The 22,324-nt window shown below is 41.4% G+C and overlaps 1 protein-coding gene across 1 annotated transcript in view; it reads right to left on the bottom strand.

Annotated features, from left to right (window-relative positions):
- MYO15B (myosin XVB) overlaps nucleotides 1-22,324 on the bottom strand; it is a 205,917-nt gene that overhangs the window by 170,580 nt on the left and 13,013 nt on the right. The window contains exons 4-9 of the mRNA XM_089654889.1: nucleotides 8,801-8,931; nucleotides 7,671-7,766; nucleotides 7,358-7,593; nucleotides 7,103-7,272; nucleotides 6,078-6,150; nucleotides 5,595-5,909 (exon numbers count right to left, since the gene is read on the bottom strand). Coding sequence (XP_089511015.1) covers nucleotides 5,595-5,909; nucleotides 6,078-6,150; nucleotides 7,103-7,272; nucleotides 7,358-7,593; nucleotides 7,671-7,766; nucleotides 8,801-8,931 — 1,021 coding nt within the window. The remainder of the gene's footprint in view (nucleotides 1-5,594; nucleotides 5,910-6,077; nucleotides 6,151-7,102; nucleotides 7,273-7,357; nucleotides 7,594-7,670; nucleotides 7,767-8,800; nucleotides 8,932-22,324) is intronic.

Here is a 22,324-nt window from a genome sequence, read left to right as displayed (position 1 = left end):
GACCACCAATGTATTGGGGCACTTTTCCACTGCATACAGTGCCTTGCAAAAGTATTCATATCTCTTGAAATTTTCCACATTTTGTCATGTTACAACCAAAAACGTAAATGTATTTTATTGGGATTTGATCTGATAGACCAACACAAAGTGGCACATAATTGAAAGAGGAAGGAAAATGATAAATGGTTTTCAAAAATTTTTAACATATAAATATGTGAAAAGTGTAGCATGCATTTGTATTCAGCTCCCCCGAATCAATACTTTGTAGAACCATCTTTTGCTGCAATTACAGCTGCACATCTTTTTGGGGATGTCTCTACCAGCTTTGCACATCTAGAGAGGGACATTTTTGCCCATTCTTCTTTGCCAAATAGCTCAAGCTCTGTCTGATTGGATGGAGAGTGTCTGTGAATGACAATTTTCAAGTCTTGCCACAAATTCTCAATTGGATTTAGGTCTGAACTTTGACTGGGCCATTCTAACACATGAATATGCTTTGATCTAAACTATTCCATTGTAGATCTGGCTGTATGTTTAGGGTCGTTGTCCTGCTGGAAGGTGAACATCCATCCCAGTCTCAAGTCTTTTACAGACCCTAACAGGTTTTCTTCTAAGATTACCCTGTATTTGGCTTCATCCATCTTCCCATCAACTCTGACCAGCTTCCCTGTCCCTGCTGAAGAAAAGCATCCCTACAACATGATGCTGCCGCCACCATGTTCCACGGTGGGGATGGTGTGTTCAGGGTGATGTGCAGTGTTAGTTTACTGCCACACATAGCGTTTTCCTTTTAGACCAAAAATGTCATCTGACCAGAGCACCTTCTTTCACATGTTTGCTGTGTCCCCCACATCGCTTCTTGAAAACTGCAAACAGGACTTCTTATGGCTTTCTTTCAACAATAGCTTTCTTCTTGCCACTCTTCCATAAAGGCCAGACTTGCGGAGTGCACGACTAATAGTTGTCCTGTGAACAGATTCTCCCACCTGAGCTGTGGATCTCTGCAGCTCTTCCAGAGTTACAATGGGCCTCTTGGCTGCTTCTCTGATTAATGCTCTCCTTGCCCATCCTGTCAGTTTAGGTGGACGGCCATGTCTTGGTATGTATGTAGTTGTGCCATACTCTTTCCATTTTCAGATGATGGATTGAACAGTGCTCAGTGAAATGTTCAAAGCTTGGGATATTTTTTTTATAACCTAACCCGGCTTTAAACTTCTCCACAACTTTATCCCTGACCTGTCTGGTGTGTTCCTTGGCCTTCATGTTGCTGTTTGTTCACTAATGTTCTCTAAACAAACTACTGAGGGCTTCACATAACAGCTGTATTTATAGTGAGATTAAATTACACACAGTTGGACTCTATTTACTAATTAGGTGACTTCTGAAGGCAGTTGCACTAGATTTTAGTTAGGGGTATCAGAGTAAAAGGGGGCTGAATACAAATTCACGCCAAACTTTTCAAATATTTATTTGTAAAATATTTTGAAAACCATTTATCATTTTCCTTCCACTTCACAATTATGTGCCACTTTGTGTTGTTCTATCACATAAAATCCCAATAAAATACATTTATGTCTTTGATTTTACAATGACAAAATGTGGAAAATTTCGAGGGGTATGAATACTTTTTCAAGGCATTGTAATTACCAAGTATCCTGGATTTGCTGGGATAGTCACACTTCGTAACTACTTGTCCCGTGATGTCTGCATCCCTGGTTGTATCCCAGAAATGACAACTTGAGTAAGGCATCTCAGTTGACAAGTATAAATATGTATGATACCATGCTATAGGAAACAAACCAGCATGTAGGGTTGGGCTATAGGTGGCGCAGGTATCAGAGAATACTTGGTCAGAGGCTTTCCTGCTTACCGGATCTATCAGGTCACTTTGCACAGTGTATGGTATGGGTGCCACTCTCGATGCTACAGCCTTGCTATATGCCCAGCGATGGGTAACTGGTTTCTCCAACCTTGCCAGGCATATAGATGTCATTGCTTCTCACTGTGTTTCATGGTCCTCTGAGAGATGGTTGAGCTGGGAGGAGGGGTGTGGGGGGCACTGGGTGTGGGGATTGCAATGAGAATCATCACTGACAGTATGTGTGGTAGAAAGGGGGGATGAGGGTGCTGTAAGGTGTACTGGTGGAAGGGGGTAGGTGTAGCCCTTTCTGTGTCCGCACCACCTAGCTGAAAAACTGCTCTCAACTTCCTTTCTGCATTAAGAATGTGTTTTTGCTCAAGCAGTCTACTTCAAATACCCCCCCTTCCAACTCTTCACCCCCTGTTCCCCTCTTCACTCCCATCCTTCCCTTCACTGCCCTGTCCTCCTCCTCACCTTCCTGTTCGCTTCACCTTCCTATCCCCCTCATAACCCTATATATCCCCCTCCTCACCTTCCCTTCTTCCTTTAAACTTCCTCTCTCCTCTCTTTGCCTCCTTGTCCCCTTAATCACTCCCATGTCCCCCTATTTACCTCCCTTTTCCCTCTTCACCTTCCTATTTCCACTGCAAACATGACCAGTTTGGTGCAGTATGATTTTGAAAATGGTGCAGGTAAACGTTGTGTGCATTTCTTGCACACAGGACTGCCCATTAAAATTACTGAGCTGCCCTAAACGCAACATTCGGATAATTGCAAGAATGCGCAAAAAAGCATGCATTCTCAGTTTTACCTTCTGGTGTGAATGGGTCCTAAAAGTTGTGATTAGATAAAAGAATACATAAATCAGTTTACTAATGAACAATACCTTCTGTGCCTATTATGATACATTTTATTGTATGTGTATACAATATACTGTACATATACTGTTTTTTGCTTTATCCAGGAATATTTGCAATGTATAATATCCAAGCAAAAGATATAACACCAACATGTCACAAAAAATAAAAACCAGAATCACTTAGTTGGAAAAAGGATTACCTCCTTTCTACAAATGACTCAATCAGGTATAGCTAATCACCTTCTCAATAGCACACAAAGCCATTTGACTTTCAGATGTGATCGGCTGCAGTAATTTTGATTAGTTCAGCATGAAAAGAGTTTTCCTGGAGTACTTCAATCCCTGGTAGCGCAACTGAAGCAAACAATCAACTATTGGGGCCATCATATAGGAGGAGTTTCTGATTCACTGCCATCCTAACATCCAGAGAGGGAGCCTCTACTAGATACAGAGGACTGCACCCACCTATCCCATAAAAAGGGAACTCTGGATGACCTTGATACCAGTGAATCCACACCTCAGAATCCATCCACCCATAGAGGAAAGGCTTAGGATTCCTACCATCATCCCATGATGACCATTTGATGACATCAAAATTAATTACTAACACGCATTTACGTGCACTTTCTGGTAAGTGCGCATTGCTTATACACTTATATGCACATCCACCGGGTCCAGGAAGACGCATGATTAATGAGCACCATAGTCACCTGATAAACTCTTATATGATTTATCAACAATCAGTATTTTTTGTTTATATGCTAACTTATAGACATTGTTTTGATCTTAGCGCCGTACATCATTTTATTTTATTTTTTGAGGTTTTCTTGGTTACCTTGTGCTTGGCTGCTTTTAATTTAATTTATTCAGCTTCTTTTCTTATTTAGTTTCTTTGGGCGCTCACATCTACCTATTCTTTGCACCTTATACACTCACTGGCCACTTTATTAAGTAGACCTTGCTAGTACCGGGTTGGGCCCCCTTTTGCCTTCAGAACTGCCTTAATTCTTTGTGTCACACAAAGTGTTGGAAACATTCCTCAGAGATTTTGGTCCATATTGATATGATAGCATTTTTAGATTGTAAGCTCTAACGAGCAGGACCCTCTGATTCCTCCTGTATTCAATTGTATTGTAACTGTACTGTTTGCCCTCACATTGTAAAGCACTGAGCAAACTGTTGGCGCTATATAAATCCTCTATTATAATAATAATAATAATAATAAGAGCACGCCTTTCTATCATCTTGAACCAGTCTGTCTATTCTTCTCTGACCCCTAACATCAACAAGGCAATTTTGCCCACAATCACAGGAATTTTTCTCTTTTTCGGACCATTCTCTGTAAACCCTAGAGATGGTTGGGCTTGAAAATCCCAGCAGATCAGCAGTTTTCCAAATACTCAGACTAGCTCGTCTGGCACCAACAACCATGCCATGTTCAAAGTCACTTAAATCCCCTTTATTTCCCATTCTGATGCTCGGTTTGAACTTCAGCAAGTCATCTTCACCATGTCTACATGCCTAAATGTGTTGCTGCCATGTGATTGGCTGATTAGCAATTTGTGTTATCAAGCAATTGAACAGGTGTACCTAATAAAGTGCAGTGAGTGTACATTTCTGACTGACTATTGCCTTCTGCAATCTGTACCTCACATACTCCTGACTAATGTGGAACTTAGAGCTTGTCCTCCCTTCCTCAGTCTAAGTCAGAATGCTATTGTAGTGCAGATTACAGGAGGTTAATATCACTTTATTCAATGCCATCCTAACTGCACATACACGATGGACCAAATGCATATGTTTTTATCACTCAATAACTTTGCAAATATTTGGGTCTCATGGTACATCTTCCAGGGTACATCAGACATAGGTCTGGCTCATGTGAGAAAAAGACTAATGCACAGACGTCTCTGCGGTGATAATAACCCCATAGCAATGAATTCACTGGGGAAGTGTGGGCTGAGTACTGTGCACCTCAATATCAATCAAAGCCTCTTTCACTCTGAATACCATCAATACATATTATACTGTTGTCAGTGGCAGAGTCCATGACCTAGGTGCTGAAATCATACCAATAAAGCACAGGACATAATTTTTTTATCTGCTTAGAGATAAATCTAAAATGTCAGTATTAACGTCGTTTGAGTGCCATCACTTGATGCCATGCATTCATTTCATAAACACATTTAATCTTTTTAATCTTTTTAATTCCAGTCAATGAGTAGGTCCTATAAACTGCTTCTACTAATGATCATGGATAGTTTTAAAGCTATACACCAAGCTTATATTTACAGAACTTAGTGCCTGGTCATACCTGTGCGATTTAAGGTGTGATTTGCGAATTGAAATCACGTCTAATGAATGTGCAATTTGCTGCAGCGCAATTTCTAAAGTAGTTCTTACTACTTTGCATTACTTTTTCTTCAGCTTTGTTGCGATTTCACATACATAGAATACAATGGAAATTGCACTGCAAATTGCAAGAAATCGTTGAAAATCTTCAGAAGTAGCAATAAAGTGTTCATAAAACGCACCTGAAATCATGCAGAAATTGAACACAAAAAGTGTGATTTTACATCGCAGCAGTGTGACTTAATGTAGTTTTTTATGCATTAAACAGTAGGTGGATTTTTTACACGCAACCAGCATTGGCATCCAGCCCTGGCATTCATAAGAAGTCTAATTTCTGGTGTTGGAGGAGTGAGGGGAGTATGAGAAGTGTATATAAAGATATATAAGATGTCCTTGTACTAGCAGTGTATAAAATGTATTAATTGATTTTAACTAGTAACAACTTTGATAAGTAATCACTGACAGTAGGCAGAAAATGACTGCAGTAAGCATATTTTTCTATTAGAACATAAAGTTACCCACCTTCCAAAAGATGAAGGAAAGGGCGGAGGGAGAGGTGGAGCTCTTGGTGCCTGGAGAGAAGGAGGATCAGGAGGAAATCCAGGTGCTGGGAAAGATGGGTGTCCTGGTGGAAGCAGCGGAGCAAAGTCTGGAGGAGGTTCAGGGATGTCACCAAAATCTCCAAAAGGGTATTCAGGTGTTGCAAAAGGTTGGGAGGGAGCACCGTCTTCTATCTCAGCAATTACATCAAGCAAAAAGTCATCTCCTGATAGGTCAAACCACTGATCACCATCCAGAATGGAGACAGACCAGCCACGAGGATTCTCCCCAGCACCTCTTCGTTATAAAAAAAAAAACAAAAATGAAAAGGATAAAAGAAAATAAGTAAATAATCTCAGGAGCTAAAGTAGGTCTAACACCCCAGTCGGTTGCATATTTTATAAGTGTCAAAGGTAAGGCATAGAAAGACAACATAAACATACTATATACACATAAAAAAGATACCTGGATTGCAGCAGCCAGCCTGCTAGTTGTTCTCCGGTTGTCCATGAATCCACTTCTGCAGAATATTTTTCCTCTGTGATATTAAATATGGAGAAATAGAATTTAAATTATGATTCTTACTTTTCTTACATATGTTTCCAAAGTCCCCTTCAGTGTCTTAATACCCTAAGCCAAATAGTATGTCACCTTGGGCTATAAACAACTCTGGCTTTGATAGCTGCCAGCCATACTAGGGAGGAGTTTGTTGAAAACTGGCTGCTATAAGTGGATAACCCATTGGATAATAATGTTGACAAACAATAGATTAAAAGGCCTGTTCAGCAAATATTATGTCAGTTTTAAGGTTCTTGTGTCTCTTAGATTCCAGTGGTGTATTACTGCAACTTTTCCATGTCTGCTCATTTATTAAAGGTCCTTCCCTCCACTGATTATAAGGAGGTTCATACATTATTGTATGCAACGGAGATTGCAAAAAAGGAGTGGGAACACATTTGAACCACATACTGTAGCAGGAAGAGTAAGACTCTAAGATGGAAAGAAAGAAAATAGAATAAAAATCTAGTCCTGGATTGTAAGCTCTAACGAGCAGGGCTCTCTGTTTCCTCTTGTACCAAATTCTATTGCAACTGTAATGTCTACCTTCATTTTGTAAAGCGCTGCGAAAACTGTTGGCGCTATGTAAATCCTGTATAATAATAATAATAGTAGTCCTTGAGAGTCGTGAAACACTCCACCTTTCACTTTATTTGCTCTTGTTCTGCAGTAAGTGATGGTACATTAGGGAGCTAAGATGTATTACATGTAGAAGAGCCGAAGACGGAGCCACATGTTCCTATAGCTAATAACAATATAGTGTAGCTATCAAATCTGGTACAGGTGTTGTGAAGTCATTAACTGTTTTAGCAGCAACTATTTAGAGCACTATTGTATTATTTTAGGGTGTGTTGCGTTGACTGAATAGGGTTCAGACATGTTCCTAGAAGCACCTAAATTAGAAAGTAAGTACAAAGAAATTGTCATCTCACCATTAAATGTAAACACATCCACGACCATCTTCCCTTTTCTCTCAATGGCAGTCCATTCCAGAAAAGTAGGGGCATGTGAGCGAAAGACGCTAACGTTATTCTGCTTGGCACGAAGCATTTTGCTCTGGCATATAGCCCTATAACCTTCAAAGCCTTGATCAGAGACATACCTGTGCAGATATAAAAGTGTATTAAAGAATGTGGATGGATCACAGCCAGTACAATTTTTGTACACCACTCGATTAAATTACATACTTTAGCAGTGGCTTCTCTAAAGTGGGTGAAGGGATAATACAGCTCAGCAGACCAGAAAGAAGTAGCCATGACCTCTGGTTCTGTTCCTCATTGCTGTTCTGCACTGTCAGACTTGCTGCTTGACAAAGAAGTTCATCTTTCAGTGATGGCTGCCTCAGGCAGCGTTCCACAATATAGTTACCCATAATCCTTTGCTGCCAAGGGGGCATTGTGGTGTTTCCCATGAACCGCAGGGCCTTTAAAAAGAACAGGTAAATTTAGGTAACTTACCAGATATAACACCACAAAACAGAGTAATTAAATAGTCTCTCACCAATTTGTACAATTCCAAAGCAACTCCATGATCATTCTGTGTTAAACGAGTAAGGGGGTTTTGCAAGGGCTGCCCCAAGGGTGGAAGAACAGGATCCTATGAGAACATATATTTAAAACACAGGAGATTAATAGAAAACTATCATAACATACAATGTCAAAGCAGCAGTATATTGATGATATGTGTCAGCTGGCCACATAAACAGTGGTATCATTATGTAACACTAACTTCCCCCCCAAAAAAATGTATATGTGTGTGTGGACAGAAGGGAAATAACCCTAATATGCTTAACCAGCCAAGCTACTGGAAGGTCAACCACCCAGGGTTAACTATTACAGACCATGTCATAAACAATGAAAAAATGTTGGGCATTTAATGGATGACCTGGCAATATGGTACTCAAACTCCCATTCAAATTTTCATAAAAGTGGCAGATTTTTATTACAAACAGTTGTTAAAAACATCACAACTTATAGAAGTGGTGCTGAGTGATTACCTTCTTACTCTTTACCTTTGAAAGATTATAATGTTGTGCCATATCAATACTGGGTTTGACAATCATCTGGGTGTACTGCATCTTCCATTTGGTGTTCCTTTTTGGCCTCCCCACAGTCCAGCAGTCTATGACATCTTTTTCCTATCACCTTTGGATGTTTTTGTGGTATTTGTTGTGTTGATGTGTTTCCCCCCCCTTTTTTTTTCTTTTCTTTCTTTCTCTTTTTGTTGTGTTCCCTCTTCCCTTATGGGATAGCTTGATTAGTACTACTCGATGTTGTAAACCCACGTGAAATATACTTGTGGCAAATCTGCCTGTATGTTATACTATACTTATGCAGCAAGAAATTTGAAGTCCTGAAGATGCGGCAGTGACTGTGAAACTTATTGGCATTCGAGTACATGAAATTTGCCTTTACATCTTTTTATCCATTGTCACTATCTAATTGTGATGTTTTTAACAAATGCTTATAATAAAAACCTGTTACTTTTATGAAATTTGATTGCAGTTTTGAGTGCCATACTGCCAGGTCATCTGTTAAATGCCAGGCTCTTTTCTGTGGACAATGGTATTATTACTAACACAAAATAGTAAATTAACAAGTATAGAAAAAACATTATAAAATAGAACATACCTTAAAATAAGAACGAATAAAGATAGATAATGGATAGTTGTTTATATCAGGAGGAATCGCAAGGACAGTCTGAGCCTTGACCTGTGGTGGAGGCACCTCAGTGATTCCTATGCCTTGGGCATGGTACTTTACTGTGGCATAAAAAGCAGAGAACTCATAATGACACAGTCAAATGTTATAAAACACACACAAATACAAATAGACAGTACAAAACATATTTATCAAAAGCAAATGTATGGTCTTAAAAATAAATAAATAAAATTATATGCATAAGGCAGGGACATCCAGGAACAGGTCAAGCAGGTTTCTGGTTCACTATTGTTAAGCAAGTCCACAAATCTAACAGGAAACACTTTTACCTTTTATAGTGTTCTGTCAGCAGTCAGCCTCAGGCTCCTACAGAAAAAAGGGCTAGAGAGAGCTGTGAGCATCAGTCAGCTCGCATACAGTATATAGGGGCTTGTGGACAGCTGAGACTAACAATGAGGTTTGGCTAACAGGCTTTATCTTACCAAAAACTTTATCAAACCTCCAGGCTTCAAAACCCAGAAAATAACATAAGATTTTTAGAAAACAATGTATGTGGGAATCCTATATAATACATATACACTGTCCCCAATCCTGCCAGCCAGTGCCTCACATACCCTCCTCCTCTGACCCTCCAGGTTCTACATAACATTTAAAGTGGTTCTAAAGGCTTACGATTTTTTACCTTCATGTATTCTATGCATGAAGGTAAAAAAAACCTGTGTGCAGCATCCCCCCCAGCCCCCCCTAATACTCCCCTAAACCCCCTCTTGATCCAGCGATGTGCTCTAGGGTCTCGCTTATCTCAGGACTCCTTCTCATTGGCTGAGACAGAAGCCAGCCAGTGGCTCCCACTGCTGTCAATCACATCCACTGAGCCAATGAGAAGAGAGAGCGGACGAGGTCGAGCTGTGGCTCCATGTGTGAATGGACACATTGGAGCAGCAGGTGCCCCATAGCAAGCTGCTTGCTGTTGGGACACCCAACAGGAAGGAGGGGCCAGGAAAGCCTGCAGGGGACCCAAGAAGAGGATGATCCAGGCTGCTCTGCTCAAAACCACTGTACAGAGCAGGTAAGTATAGACATGTTTGTTATTTTTTCCTTAAAATTAAAGTCTTTCAGAGCCACAAACAATTTTGTGACCCTTGCTTTGTTCCCTTTGTTCCAAGCCATTTACTGTACTGAAAAATAGTTTTTAATCAATTGGAACAAAAGTTGGAACAAATTGTGTCCAAATATTAATGACTCAATGATTCTAGTGGCACTTTATGGCCAGAAACTCCCTTTCAACTACTGAAAAGTTCCCCTCTTCAAGAGTTAGCTTATGGCTAAATATGCTTCTGAATGTTCTTCCCCATCAAATTCTTGTAAAAAAATTGTTTCCAGGCCAATATTGGAGGCATCTATTTGTGCATAAAATACCAGTCAGCAGCAAACAGAATAGAGGATATCCTTTCTACTAGCAAAATTATGTAATATACAAGGTTGAATTACACAGTAATTAATATTGTACTATATATAATCAATGTGACTAAATTGGGATAAATAAAATTTGTGATTCAAAGTATACACCATATAAATAAAACTAAAACTCAAAACAAAAGTCCATAGAGAGTAAATTCTGATATGCACTACTCAAAAAAAAATAAAGGAATACTTTTTAATCAGAGTATAGCATCAAGTCAATTAAACTATTGGGATATTGATCTATTCAGTTGTGTAACAGAGGGGGCTGTTAATCAGTTTCAGCTGCTTTGGAGTTAATGACATGTGCATTAGATTGGCAACAATGAGACGACCCCCAGAACAGGAATGGTTTTACAGGTGGAGACCACTGACATTTTTTCCCTACTCATCTTTTCTGACTGTTTTTAACTAGTTTTGCATTTGGCTAGGGTCAGTGTCACTAGCATGAGGTGATACCTGGACCCTACAAAGGTTGCACAGGCAGTCCAACTCCTCCTGGATGGCACAGCAATACGTGTCATTGCTAGAAGGTTTGCTGTGTCTCACAGCACAGTCTCAAGAGCATGGAGGAGATTGCAGTAGACAGGCAGTTACTCTAGGAGAGCTGGACAGGGCCGTAGAAGGTCCTTAACCCACCAGCAGGACCGGCATCTGCTTCTTTGTGCAAGGAGGAACAGGATGAGCAGTGCCAGAGCCCTACAAAAAGACCTCCAGCAGGCCACTGGTGTGAATATCTCTGACCAAACAATCAGAAACAGACTTCATGAGGTTGGCCTGAGGGCCCAACGTCCTCTAGTGGGCCCTGTGCTCACTTCTCCGCACCATAGAGCTCAATTGGCATTTGCCATTGAACACCATTTAAATATATCAATGGAGAAAACAATAGTCCACAGTGAGTAAACTGAAAGAAATCAGCATTCAGTGTTTTCTTCTTCTACCAGCACCAGTGCTACCAATCATCACAGTGCAGATAAGATGCAGGCTTACTAGACTGAAAGACCCCCTTATTCAGAGTGGTCATTAAATGCTCCACCAAGGTGTAAGCTCTCCATACTAATACAAATAATATTCTATAATACCACTCCTCAGATGTATAGCAAATTCATAATAGATGGTATTTACATGCAAAACAAGCAAAGAGAATGCTCCCCAGACTGTAAAACCACATAAAAAGCCTTTGATAAGATATAAAAGTGCACTTACAAAGGATATATGTATGCAGATCAATAATCATCAAGCTGGCATAAACAGCAACAAGTTCCGGTTCTTTTGTGCTCGAAGATAACACGTGGGTAGCTCTGCCTGACATGTTTTGTCACAAGCAGACATCTTCCGGGGCTGAGCTTTTATATTCTATTAAAAGGCTTTTTAAGTGGTTTTACACTATGATGAGCATTCTATTTGCTTGTTTTACATGTACATATCATGTATTATGAATTTTCTATACACCTCAGGGGCGGTATTGTAGATTATCATTTGGATTAGTAAGGAGAGTTGATTCCTTGGTGGAACATATAGAGTGTTTAATGACCACTCTCAATAAGGGGTCTTTCAATCTGGTAAGCCCACATTGTATCTGCACTGTGGTGACGGGTAGTACTGGTGCTGGTGGAAAAAGAGGAGAACACTGAATGTTAATTTTTTTCAGTTTACTCAGTGTGGACTATTGTTTTTTCTACTGATATATTTCAAAATATCAGAATTCACACTCAATGGACTTTTGTTTTGAGTTTGTTTTATTTTATTTATATGATGTATACTTCGAATCAAGGATTTTATTTATCCCTATTTAGTCACAATAGTTATATATAGTGCAATATTAATTACTGTGGAGCACAACACTTATATTACATCATCTGTTTGTACTAGAAACTTTTGGTTGAATTTGGGGATGGTTGACACTGGACCCTGACATGATACTGTTTTCAGCTGTTGAGTCTACCTCCATTTCACCATGGTTGACTTGTTCCTTTTAGTAAGATCAGTAAGTGTCGCTACTATTGTAACAAAGTTAGGCTCAAACCTCTGGTAGTATCCCACAATACCTAGAAAGGCTCCAAACTGTTTTTTTTACATGGGCTGGAGCCAACTTTTAAGCAGCCTCGTACACAAACAGCCACGAAAACACTGAGAGTCATGATCTGGTATAAATTTAGCTAATCGAGATGGAGTAAAATACCATATCGAGATCACCGTATAGGAATTCTCTAATGCCGGTATATTACGAGAGCAGCAAGAAACTGCTTGCCACATAGGACCCCAAATCTCAGCAGAAATGTCCGTCTGAAGCTCCACACTCCATTGTACACAATAGGTAGGTAAAGGTTCATCCAAAGGATTCCGGCTTGATAAACAAACATGAGAGAGGGCACCTTTAGTGGAATCTGATGCCTTACAAAGTGATTCAAAACCTACGAATCAAAGGTGCAACAAAATGATGTATTTGCAAATAACAAAATATCTCCAAGGGAGGAATAGCAGGACTCTCTCGAAGCTGTACGTACGTACGCATACCTCGACCAGTGATCAATGAGTGAACAGTTGTAAAACCATGGGTTATCCACCAACAAAAGGCCATCTTATCAGAATCCCCTGGGGGAAAAAACAGACAGTTGAATAACTGTAAAAGAGGTAAATGCGGGAAGAGTAGACCCGCCGAATATTTAGATGAGTTCCAAATTTTCAAAGAATGAGCCAGGACAGGATTCAACAGTTTAGGCCGTGAAGACAGAGGAAGTCAGGGTAAAGCAAAAGGCAAAAGGGGATGTGTGTCCAAAGTGTCTATCAAAGCCCAGAAGGGCAAATCTCTAACAGAAAAAAGCTGCATAAGAGGAGTAACTTGGGCCGCAATATAGTAGTGATGACCGTTCGAGAGACCAGGATCACCCCAAATGCGTGGGCGGTAAAGCAACTGCTTAGACAAGCAGGGACGTACCGAAGCCCATACAAACTGCAAAATTTGTAAAATACGGAGTATATGAGGTGGAATCCGAACAGGGAGCACTCAAAAAGGATAAAGTAATTTGGGAAGGTAGGTCATTTTAATCGCTTGAGCCCTACCAAACCAGGATAAGGTCATGGATTGCCAAAAAGAGATCAACATGGTTAGCTGAGAAAGTAGGGGAGGAATATTTGCCTGATATAACAAATCATAACAAGGTGTAAGTTTAACTAAGGAAGAGAGGAAGTCCATTGAAATGGAAATTGGGATCGAAGATATGTCACAAGCGATTGGGGAAGGGTAATGTTCATAGCCACTAAGTAGGATTCACATATAAACCCGACAGATGAGCAAAATCAGTCAGAAGCGACTGGAGATTAGGGAGAGAAACAAATGGAGAAGAGAGATACATCAAGATATCGTCCGCAAAAAACGCAATCTTATGATGTAACCCCACCAACTCAAGATATGAAATGTCCGGATGAAGTCAAATACGAACTGCGAGCGGCTCTAGGGCCATGATAAAAAGAATAGGAGACAGGGGACAACCCTGACGCGTACCACCCCTAATTGGAAACCGAGAGGATTCAACCCCATGATAACAGAGCTGTCAGGGATCCCAGGCTTTACCGCGGAGCACGGACGCGCGCCTGGCACCAATGAGGGCGCAGGGCGCCCTATTTAAACAGGCTATGTCTGTACTCAAGTTGCCATATGGTCTTTACCTGTATTCTGCGTTTCCTGAAGTAGATTGCCTTCTTGCCGACCCTGCCTGACCCTGATTCGCCGACTGTCTCCTGCCCTGATCCCTGGCTTGTCTGACCATTCTCCTGTCTAATCCTGCAAGTTTGATCTCCTGTTACTGAACCCGGCCTGTGACCTGTTTAGCATTCTGCCTGCCGCTTGTACCGTACTGCCTCCACCGTTACCGACCCGGCCAGTCTGACTTCGCTCACTCTACCTCCTCACATCAGGCTCTGACCTGCGATATACCACTGGCAAGTGCTTCTACCACAACTGGTTGCACCCAGGGGCCGCGACCTGGTTTCAACCTGCTCCAAGTCCATCCCCACCATTAGGGGCCCTGGTGAACAAGTAGGTCGGGGCTTAGATTCTGCGCCTTGGGGAATCCCAGTTTGTGGAGCGCTAGAGGCTACCGCTGGCTGGTCCTTAACAAGACCGTAGCGGACGGAGTACTATAAAGTCTATAAATCCACTGAAGAAAATCATCTATACCCCATCTCTGCAAGGCCCTCTGTAAACAAGTCAAAGAAAGAGTATCAAAGGCTTTAGTCATATTCAAGGACAAAAACATAGGTTCCTGGGACCACATTTGAGCGAAGTGACTGATTAAAATAGAGCGGCGGATATTGTCAGCAGCTTGGAGTCGAGGCACAAAACCTACTTGATCTTTATCGAATAAGGTAGGGATTAACACATTCAATCTATTGGCCAGGGTTTTAGTCAGAATTTTCATGTCCACATTTAACAAAGAAATAGGGCGGTAATTTCGACCAAGATTGCTGATCTTTCCCTGGCTTAGGAATCATCACTATCTGAGCCTTCACCATTTCCAAAGTCAGCTGACCATCTCGCTTAAGCTTATTGAAATCCTGGATCAGAACAGGGACTACAACATCACTAAATTTTTATAAATAAGAGCCATGAAATTATCTGGGCTGGCACGCCTATGCACCTTCAAGAAATGAATCGTTTGCCAATGTTCGTCCTGCGTAATTCAGCGCCCAACATGTCCCTTTGAACGTCTGTTATACGAGGTAAAGGAGTCCCCTGAAGAAACATATCAATGACATCCGCCAGGGCATCCCCTGAACTGGCATAAAGTTTTGAAAGATGATGGGAAAACTCATCCACTATATGCCTAGGGTTAGAGGTTCTCAAACATTTCCTAGTTTTTAGGGTATAATGATGTTGTTGAGGGGCGAACGATCGTAACTTATTAGCTAACATAGTCCTAATATTGTTGCCATTTGCATAACATTTCTGATGAGACCAGCGCAAATGACGCTCAGCCTTGTCAGTCAAACAAAGGTTCAGATCCGTACGAAGACGATCCACCTTCCGTCTGAGCTCAGCTGTTGGAGAGCACTTAAAAAGCACCGTGACCCACTCAAGTTCACGTTTCAAAGCCTGACGATGGTGGTCCCGTTCTCTACGCCGCCTGGAAGACAGTTGTATGATATAGCCTCTAAAAACCACATTATACGCTTCCCAAAGAGTAGCAGACAAGGAAACCGTATCCAAATTATTCCAAAGGAATCCAAGGAATGGATCCGAACATCCTCAACTACAGAGGAAACGGAGAAGAAGGAATCATTAAGATACCAGATGGGAGCCCTTGGGCACTGAGAGGGAACTGAACACTGCGTAATGATAGGATCATGATCAGACTAAGGCATACTAATCTAAAGTAAATGTGGAAGGAAAGAAGGGGCCACAAAAACATGATCAATACAAGAATGGCTAGAATGAGGATTAGAGAAAAAGGTATAATCTCTAGAAGTGGGAAGAAATTCCTGCAAGGCATCGACCAGATTATGAGAATTGAGAGTATGCCCAAACTCCAGAGAGTGGAGAAGAGGCCGCTGAGCCTGTGGGAGATTTATCTAGTTTAGGATTAAGAACTAAATTAGAGTCGCCTGAAAGCATAAGATGGCCTTTCTGATGAGCCTAAAGAACCGACAAAAGATGTGCAAAAAAACAGGTTTGTCTCTGATTGGGTGCATAGCACGGACAGATTGTAACCTCTACATCCTGTAGTCCCTACAACTATCAAATAGCGGCCCTGGGGGTCCGCAACTACTTTGTGCTCCTGAAAAGGCAAGGAGTTGTGAATCGCCAAGAGGACCCCCCCCCCTTCTTGACCAGGGCCGAGGCGAAAAAAACCCGGGCATGACGACCGTCCAAAAATCGCAGGCCATAAGAGGAAATCAGGTGAGTCTCCTGTAGACAGGCAATATTGACTTTGGAGGAACAAAGATATTTATAAACTTTAGTTAGTTTCTGTGGTGAGTTCAAACCTTGAACATTAAGTGACAACCAAGTGAGAGTCATGACAATCACACAAAAATCACCCGGTCATGGGGGCACCCCAAAAGCGCATCCCCCACACCCCCAAAGGCAAACAGAAAAAGGAAAAAAAAAGAAACACACCCATGATATGGGAAAAAGCTGATCTTTGTCATTTTACATGTGAGTGGGCATTTTATTTATATTCATGTTATTATTAAAACTGGATCACACTATGGAGGATCTTCTTTGTTTTTAATGGTATCTTAAACGGTTTTGTGGAATCGAGTACCTAGGAGATAGCAGAAGATATTGGAGGGATCTATCCATACGTTCCATCCTTTGATGATACCTTATTGGGTGTATAAGGTCACCTACATAGCTGTTTGGCCCAGTGGGTCGCATCAAGGAGGTGAGGGGCCATCTTGGCCATCTGTGGATTGACTGCACACTGAGTGGCACTGTGATCACCTCACGGAGTTTTGCTGTGATTTTTCACCATCATTGGCATTTATGGACTGCTGCACATACTATTCATTTTATGAGCACCTAACACTGAATATTTATTGTGCATTCTATATGTGATATTTCCATTTATCTCATTTGTATTTTAGTATAGGTTGTTAGCGCTGCACTATTTTTTGTATTTTTATGTTCTTTCCTTGTGGTTGAGGCGAGTGTGTGCTGCTTATTAATAGGTGTTCCATTGAGCGCAGGAGTTTTTCTCATTATCTAGTGTTTAAGATCAAGCGGATTAAAGGCATCATATTTAGACCACTTATACATAAAGGAGAGTCCGAAGGGGAACCCGAAAGCGATAACGAATATGATTGTCCTGAAGAATTTGAAGATAGAGTTTCATAGAACTTCTCTTCAAGATGGTAGTTTGAGAGAGGTCAGAATAAATCTGATAAGGGTGACTCTGGAACGAGTCTAGCCATTCGCATCACCTGTTCCTTTGTTTTATAATAATGAAATTTCAATATGATGTCCCGAGGTGGGCCTTCAGGTGGTCTGTAGCCTAAGGCCCTATGTATCCTATCTATCTCCAAAACGATCCACCGGAACATAAGGGACCAGCTCTTGCAATAGAGATAACACAGAGCCATGGAGATCTGTAATAGTCTCAGGTAGGCCCCTGATACGAATATTACTGTGATGAGCTCTATTTTGCTGATTCTTAAGAGAATGTAATTCAGCCTGCAGATTTTCTATATCACCCTCATGGCCATCCAAAAATGTAGTAACATCATCCATTCTGTGTTATAAAAGAGCAGCCCTCTCACCCACATTTCTAAGTTCCTTGAGTAAATCAGCTGATAATTTACGAGAGATTTCGCCAAGTTCCTCATAAACAATCCCCCGAATCTTACCCAAAAGAACCGAATCCTGATCCATACAGGGTGGCTGCAAGGCAGAGGGGAACTACAAAGAGCTGTCAACAGAATCCTCAGAGTCTCCTAATGAGTGCCGTGTGGTCTCATCAGCAGGGGGAGCCGACGCCATCTTGGATGGGAGCTTGCGCTGTGGCCTAGGATCAGCCTGCTGCCTTGGTTTGGCCCATTCCGGAGGGGCCATGGCCACAGATCGCTCCCCCGCACACTCCGACACCAGTGGAGACTAGCGGGGACTCGATGGGCTCTTGTTAGCCAGAGGGAAAGTAGGAGAAGTGTCCGGGGTGAGCGGAGCTAGCTTAGGTCATGGCCATCTTGGGCAGCCCCGTGCATGCGCCTCCCTACAGTCAGTTGTTTCAATTGCCGGGCAGTTAGATGGTTGGTCTCTTGCTGGTTAGCATTTGCCACTATGAACTACAGTTAGGTCCATATATATTTGGACACATTGGCACAATTTTCATACTTTTGGCTGTGTATGCCACCAGAATAAATTAAAATGAAACAAAAACAATGAATTTGAAGTGCAGACTTTCAGCTTTAATTCAATGGGTTGAACATACTGTAAATATTAAGTACAAATTTTAGGAACTGCAACCATTTTTATACACAGTCCCTCCATTTTCAGGGGCTCAGATGTAATTGGACAAATTAATATATTCATAAATAAAATGTTCATTTTTAATATTTTGTTGAGAATCTTTTACTGGCAATGACTGCCTGAAGTCTGGAACCCATGGACATAACCAAAGACTGGGTTTCCTTCTTTCTGATGCTTTGCCAGGCTCTAACTGCAGCTGTCTTCAGTTGTTCTTTGTCTGTGGGTCTTTCTACCTTTAGTTTTGCCTTCAGCAAGTGATGAGGTAATTGTAGCTGTATTAGTGCATTTGCTACAGGAACATTATCCAACAGTTTTATGACTATCAACTCAAACCAAGCAGCACTGCCTCTGCTAGCGTTGTCTATCCCCCCCCCCCCCCATCCAGACTTTGCTTTTGCTGTGTCTTATCTGTTTTTTTTTTCCCATCCCCTACATCTCTTCCATCATTCTGCTAAATCTTTCTTTCAGTACTTCTTAGACCTGAAGAAGGGGACATACCCCGAAAGCTTGTTCTCAAAATTGTATGTTAGTGCAAATAAAAAAAGTATCACGGACAGTCTCAATTGTTGCCTTCAGCAAGTGAAATGCATACTCACTTGGGCTGAGATCAGGTGATTGACTCAGCCATTGCAGAATATTCTACTTCTTTTCCTTCAAAAGCTCCTAGATCACGTTTACACTGTGTTTTGAATCATTGTCCATCTGTACTGTGATGAAGCGCCATCCAATCAACTTTGCTGCATTTGGCTGAATCTGGGCCGACAGTATATCTCTAAGCACTGCAGAATTCATGCGGCTGCTTCTGTCTTCTGTCACATCAATAAGCACCAATGACCCAGTGCCACTGGAAGCCATGCATGCCCATGCCATCACACTGCATCCACCATATTTACAGATGATGTTGTGTGCTTTGGATCATGAGCTGTCTCAAGCCTTCTCCAAGCTTTTTTTCTTCCTGTCATTCTGATACAGATTAATTTTAGTTTCATCCATACAAAGAATGCTTTTTCAGAACTGGTCTGGATTTTTTACAGTAGATGTTTTAAGTCTAATCTGGCTTTTCTATTCTTCAGGCTTATGAATGGTTTGCACCTTGTGGTGAACCCTCTGTATTTGCTCTCATGAAGTTTTCTCTTGATTGTAGACTTTGACAATGATACGCCCACCTCTTAGAGAGTATCCTTCACTTGTCTGGATGTTGTGAATGGGTTTTTCATTACCATAGAGAGCATCCCGCGATCATCCACCACTGTTGTCTTCTGTGGATGTCCATGCCTTTTTATGTTGCTGAGCTCACCAGTGCGTCTTTCTTTCCTCAGAATGTACCAAACTGTTGATTTGGCCATTCCTAATGTTGCTGCTATCTTTCTGATGGATTTGTTTCATTTTTGAAGCCTTACAATGGCCTGTTTCACTTGCATGGACAGATCCTTTGAATGCATGATTGTTCACAACAATAGATTCCAAATGCAAATGCCACACTTAGAATCAACTCCAGACCTTTATCCTGCCTAATTTATGAAGAAATAATGAAGGAGTAGCCCACACCTGGCCATGAAACAGCTTTTGATTCAATTGTCCAATTAATTTTGGTCCCTTGAAAAAGGGGGGATGGCTCCTCTTAGGAGCTGCAATTCCTAAACCCTTCCTCCAATTTGGATGTTCATACCCTCAAATTAAACCTGAGAGTGTGCACTTTCAGTCCATATCAATTATATAACTATAGCTTGAATATGTTTTGGTAAATACCTGAAAAATCTAAAATTGTGTCTGTTTCCAAACATATATGGACCTAACTGTATATTACAAGCTCCTTGATTCTGTTAAACAATAGATGTTTAAGGAACTGCCCATATCAGTACACCTAGTTGCAATGGGAGCAGTCTCAAATGATAATGGCAGCATTAAACTATGCACAAGACAGGGAAACCCAGGAATAGAGCAAGGAAGTTTGCACCTTTGTTTCAGCAAGGCCGTAAACAAACAAATTTTCAATTTTACAATGCAGGAGGGCTTTGTACAGCAAGTCCACGACATAAAGCAAACAAAAAGCCTGCTCAGTTGAGACATTAACTAAACTCAGATCAGTTCCTGACTCATAGGTACCCCTAATATGTTTCCTCAAGCAAACAGGCAGCATTTGTACCTTTTTTAGTTCCATCAGCCATAAGCCTTTTCACATAGTCACAGGTCCCAACAGCAGAGAGGGAGCTACAGAGAAAGCGAGCTGTGATCTTCAGTCAGCTCACATATACAAAGGCTTGTGGATAGGTAAAATTAATATTAAAGCAGAGCTTCACCCATTTTTACATATTCCTTGGATCACAATGCCCATTTGCAGTACAGTGCTACATGGATATTCTCAGTTGTTTTAATTATTTCTAAATACCTATTTTAATGTAATTTGGCAGCACTTCTGCATTCCGACCACCTAGGCGATTATGCTGTTTGGCGATTCCCTTGGACTCCCAGGAGTTTTCAGAAAACCTAATAATGTATTTTTGCTGTATTTGGAGACAGCACTTGCCTCTGCTCCTGCCTTCTGAATCCTTTGTTGTGAATAGGTTGCTCTAACTACATGGTGGGAACTTCCACTGCCATTACCATAGCATTCGGTCTACATCACTGTGCACCTGGTAATGTCACTAGAAAGAAAGCTTTGCTGATATGGGCTATTGTACTTGTACGTCAGCCTTCATCGATGGCTCCTGTGCGGCTCACAGAACACGCATCTGTGAGCCTGGTGATTGGTATATTGCTTGGACACAGAGGATCACATTACCGCTGTGTCCGGGCAATCACATGGTGTTTTACCATGTGATTGCTGTGTCCAATTACAACAATCACATAGTACACAAAGCAAAGTGAAACTAAAGATCACGTCTCTCTGCTCTTGAGAACAGAGAGAAGTGATCCTGCAGCCTGTGAGTGTACAACAGCCTGTTAAGTTGCTTGTACACTCACAGACTGCAGTGCAAGACACACCAGTGTCCCTGATCACTGCCCCAGTGTAGGGACTATAAACAATGCAGCCAGCCCTGTCATCTGACCCAGTGCACATAAAAACACCACCATACACCACACCAATGTCTTGATCACTGCCATAGCAGCGTCCTGATCACTGCCATAGCCCCACACCAGCACCCTGATCACCATCATACCCCATACCAACACCCTGATCACTGCCATACCCCATACAAGCATCCTGATCACCCCATATGCCATACAAGCATCCTGATCACCCCATACGCCATACAAGCATCCTGATCACCGCCATGCCGCATACCAGCAAATTGATAAAACCATGTGCCATATCAGCGTTCTGATCACCGCCATACCCCATACCAGCATTCTGATCACCGCCATACCCCATACCAGCATTCTGATCACTGCCATACCCTATACCAGTGTCCTGATGACCCCCATATCCCATACCAGTGTCCTGATCATTGTCATACAAGCATCCTTATCACTGCCATACCAGCGTCTTGATGACCCCCATACCAGCGCCCTGATCACCTCCATATCAGTATCCTGTTCACTCCATACCCTATGCTAATGTCCTGATCTCCACCATACCCCATACCAGCATCCTGATCACTGCCATACATCATACCAGCATCCAGCATTTTAGGGTCTCAACCGATCAATTTTCAGATATATATCCCATAGTTTTTACTCTATGGTTTTCATACAGACTAAATAATATACACTGTTGTGGGTTATTTTTAGCCCAGAAATGTAGCAGAATACATTTTGGCCTACATTTTTATGAAGAAAAATAATTTATTTGCAATTTATTTCTCACAATTTGTAATTTTTTATTTATATAGCAAAAAATAAAAACCCAGTAGTGATCAAATGCCACCAAAAGAAAGCTTTATCTGTCTAAAAAAAATTATAAAAATTTCATATGGGTACAGTGTTGCATGACTGAGTAATTGTCACTCAAAGTGCTGAAAGCTGAAAATTGGCCTGGGCTGGAAGGGGTGAATGTGTCTGCACTTGAAGTGGTTAGTATACACACACACTATAATGCCAAATGTATTAGGACACCCCTCCAAATA

The sequence above is a fragment of the Staurois parvus genome, unplaced genomic scaffold (genome assembly GCF_062004578.1).
Source record: "Staurois parvus isolate SC_StPar_1 unplaced genomic scaffold, SC_StPar_1.0 ptg000813l, whole genome shotgun sequence".
In the NCBI taxonomy this organism is placed as follows: Eukaryota; Metazoa; Chordata; class Amphibia; order Anura; family Ranidae; genus Staurois; species Staurois parvus.
This window is presented reverse-complemented; position numbering and strand designations above follow the sequence as displayed.